Source organism: Centruroides vittatus, unplaced genomic scaffold (assembly GCF_030686945.1).
Source record: "Centruroides vittatus isolate TY-2023 unplaced genomic scaffold, ASM3068694v2 contig_1347, whole genome shotgun sequence".
Taxonomy (NCBI): domain Eukaryota; kingdom Metazoa; phylum Arthropoda; class Arachnida; order Scorpiones; family Buthidae; genus Centruroides; species Centruroides vittatus.
In genome coordinates, this window is record NW_027120857.1 from 1 (window position 1) to 2,997 (window position 2,997).

General features: G+C 48.3%; 1 protein-coding gene across 1 annotated transcript; it reads right to left on the minus strand.

Moving 5' to 3' along the window:
• Nucleotides 1-1,846: 1,846 nt before the first annotated feature.
• Nucleotides 1,847-2,707, minus strand: LOC136990869 (E3 ubiquitin-protein ligase Siah1-like). Its single transcript, XM_067289320.1, has one exon. The coding sequence runs from the start codon at nt 2,705-2,707 to the stop codon at nt 1,847-1,849; it is 861 nt and encodes a 286-aa protein (XP_067145421.1).
• Nucleotides 2,708-2,997: the final 290 nt, after the last annotated feature.

The following is a 2,997-nucleotide window of genomic DNA, read 5'->3' on the forward strand; positions in this document are numbered from 1 at the left end:
TCGAAAACGTATGTGGGTGGTGGCGGTAGGAGACAAAGATGACAAGTGTCTTACACAAAACCGTTTATTCTAACTACTAAGTTAACTTACATATTATTGGTACAAATTGCGATCTAGATCGACTCTTATGGTGATAGAGATCTCCAGTTGTCGGTAGTCGGATGCGGTCGTCTTCCGAAGATGCGTGCCCGGGGCTGGGATGACGAACTGTCTATTGCACTGGACGTGTGGCTTGGACGGGGGTCACCAGCTGGCGGACGTAGGTTCTGGCGTCTGAGGTAACACTGGTCCAGAGGAGAACTGCTGCACTTCTTCCAAGAACGACGGAAGGAGGGTCCACACCCTTGACCTTGCGACTCGGGAGTTTTATAGGAGTTTCCCCCCTGAATTTCACCCTTTTGATTGGTTCTATTCTTCCTCTCCCTTACCCCGATTGGTCATTTCTTTTGTTTCTATGCGAAACTGGAGACCGATCTGGGTCGGGAGAGTTCCGAGAGGTGTTGACGGAGTCTTTGAAGTTCGTGCTCGTATATTCCGGCCGTTATGGTCCTCTCTTTGACGTTTTTGACCTCACGCGGTCCGCCAGATGCTTCGGTGGCCATTTACCCCCCTCTGTTTCCCGTTTCCGACACTCGTACACGAGCACCTGGACAAAGCTCCCTCTCTCTCGGTTGACATCCCCTCGGTCGTTCATTATCGTGTCGCGTTTGTTTTAGGATAAGTTTGGGAGAGTTTCTTTCGTGTCTGGTTTACATCACCAACACATGTTCCTGACACGGTTTGACTCTCGAAACTTTCCGACTTCGGAACTTTATAATTATTCACCATTTTTACGCGTTTTTGCGATCCCTACACGGCTCCCCGCCATTTAAAAATGTCGCTCCAAGGTCAGCGACATTTTACCTGGCGACTCGGGTTGCCAGTCCGATCTCCGCGCCTGCAGAACCTGCGATCCCGTTTTCTCCTCCCCGGCCGAACCGCGTGGGTTTCCGCTTTGGTTCGCGACCGATCGGTTATCGCATTGACCGTCAAACAAACTAATTAGTACAAAAAGTTTAATATGGATTATAAAAATTTTCTATTACTACATATACTAACTACATCATAATTAATATAGATAATTACAAAACAAAGGGTTATAACAAATATTATAAAATGCTTATATTTTTTTTTTTGTTTTCATCATTGGGGGCGCCAACTTCTGGCTCTCCCCGCCGCCAGGAACATTTCTTCCCTTTTTTGGAAAGCTTGTCTCTCCCGATCTTGGCGCTGGATAATTCTTTGCATCTGTTCCAAGATCGCTTGGCCTCTTCCCACCCCCTGTCGGGGCCGAGGTGAAAGGGCGTCGTTGTTTCTCATCGGCGGCAATCGGGCTCCTCCCGCCTGCAGGGAATCGTCCTCCTTTGGGGTGCCATTCACCTTGTTTATGGCCGCCGATACCGCTTTTTCCACTTCCCTCCGCAGGTCAGGGTCTATTTCGGCCCGCTGCGGCAAGAGGATTATTTCGGGGTTTCCCCGCCGGGGGTTTTGTGTCACCCGCCGAAGGGCGCCCCTCACGGTGTCCGAGTTCACCGTGAATTCGCTTTCTGGCCATACCGAATGGCCTGTTGCTCTCTCGGCGCCGCCTTCTTCCGTATTCCATGTTGTCTCCATGTCGATTGTCTTTTCTGTTAAAGATAAAAGGAAAGAATGATTAAATGATGAAAGCGTGTTTAATATGCCGGCTGGTCCCCTCTTTTTCTACGGAAGAGCGATTTCGTACGCGATCTCTCCCGAATATGTATGCATATATGTATCTTTATAAGCCGAGGAGGGGAACCTCATCTGACGCCGAACAGGGGCCCTTTCAGTTCTCGCTATCCGGTTCGGGTTCCTCGACAGTCCCTCGATTTCTTACGGGGAAGATAGTCACCAGCACATTTAGGACGTGACTCTCGAGCATCCGCTCTAACATTTTTATGCTTACGGTCATGCAATCTCTCATTCGTATGATGAACTTTAAGTCTCCGGTCACGCTCCTGGGAATAGATTCCCATTGCAATGTCTTGCCTCTGCCGCGAACTTCAATTCTTACTCGGAAGCGCCCTGATTCTTTGCGGCTTCCTACATTTTGAGCTATGATATAAAGTGGGGAGTTCTCGTCGATTGTTTCTGTCTTAATGATTTGGATAATGAAATCCTTTTGGTGACAATGGAGACAGGATATCCACGTGAGCGGTATGGACGCATCTAATCCTACGATGGACATCCGTACTGAGTTATGGTTTATATGATGTATGTAAGAGTGGTGCTCGGTTAGGTGCGGTATTACTTGTTGGTATACTCCTTCCCAGGTGCAAGCATCATCCAAGGAGGGGCAAGAACACGTCCGGAAGGGACAGTATTGCTCATGCACTCTTCTGTCCTTGAGAGGTCTTCTCTCCGGACATCCGTTGTCTTTATAGGCACACGGCAGAGCTATGATTTCGCCCAGCTTTTCTAGGGTCAGATTTCTAATATTTCTCAATTCTCCGCGGCAGACGGGGCATTGTCGAACTTGTGATTTGCATCGGGCACAGACTGTATGGCCCGACAGACATTGGAAGGTAGGGGGTGCCATGTGTTCATAGCATACCGGACACTCGAACAAGGCCACCAGGGCAGGATCCGGAAGGGAGTCTCCGGGTGATGCCTGTTCCGGGATAGCCACTGCTCGGTCTTCCTCCATTTTCCTCGTTTCTATACAAAAGGAAAAGAAAAATTGGTTGAGTTTTCTAACTAACGGATTAATATAAAATTCTACTGCGACACGAGATAAAATTTTTCGCGCCGTTTTTTTTTTTTTTTTTTTTTTTTTTTTATAACCGTCTCATTTGCGACGGAATCGTTTCAAAACCGACGGGAAGTGTTATGGCTTCTTCCCGTTTCGGTTCGGTTAATTTTTCTCGCTCGTCCTCTCTTTCCTCAGGAATGTTGGGAAGTGGCTTCGCTTTCGTGGTCCTCGGTAACCGTTCTGTC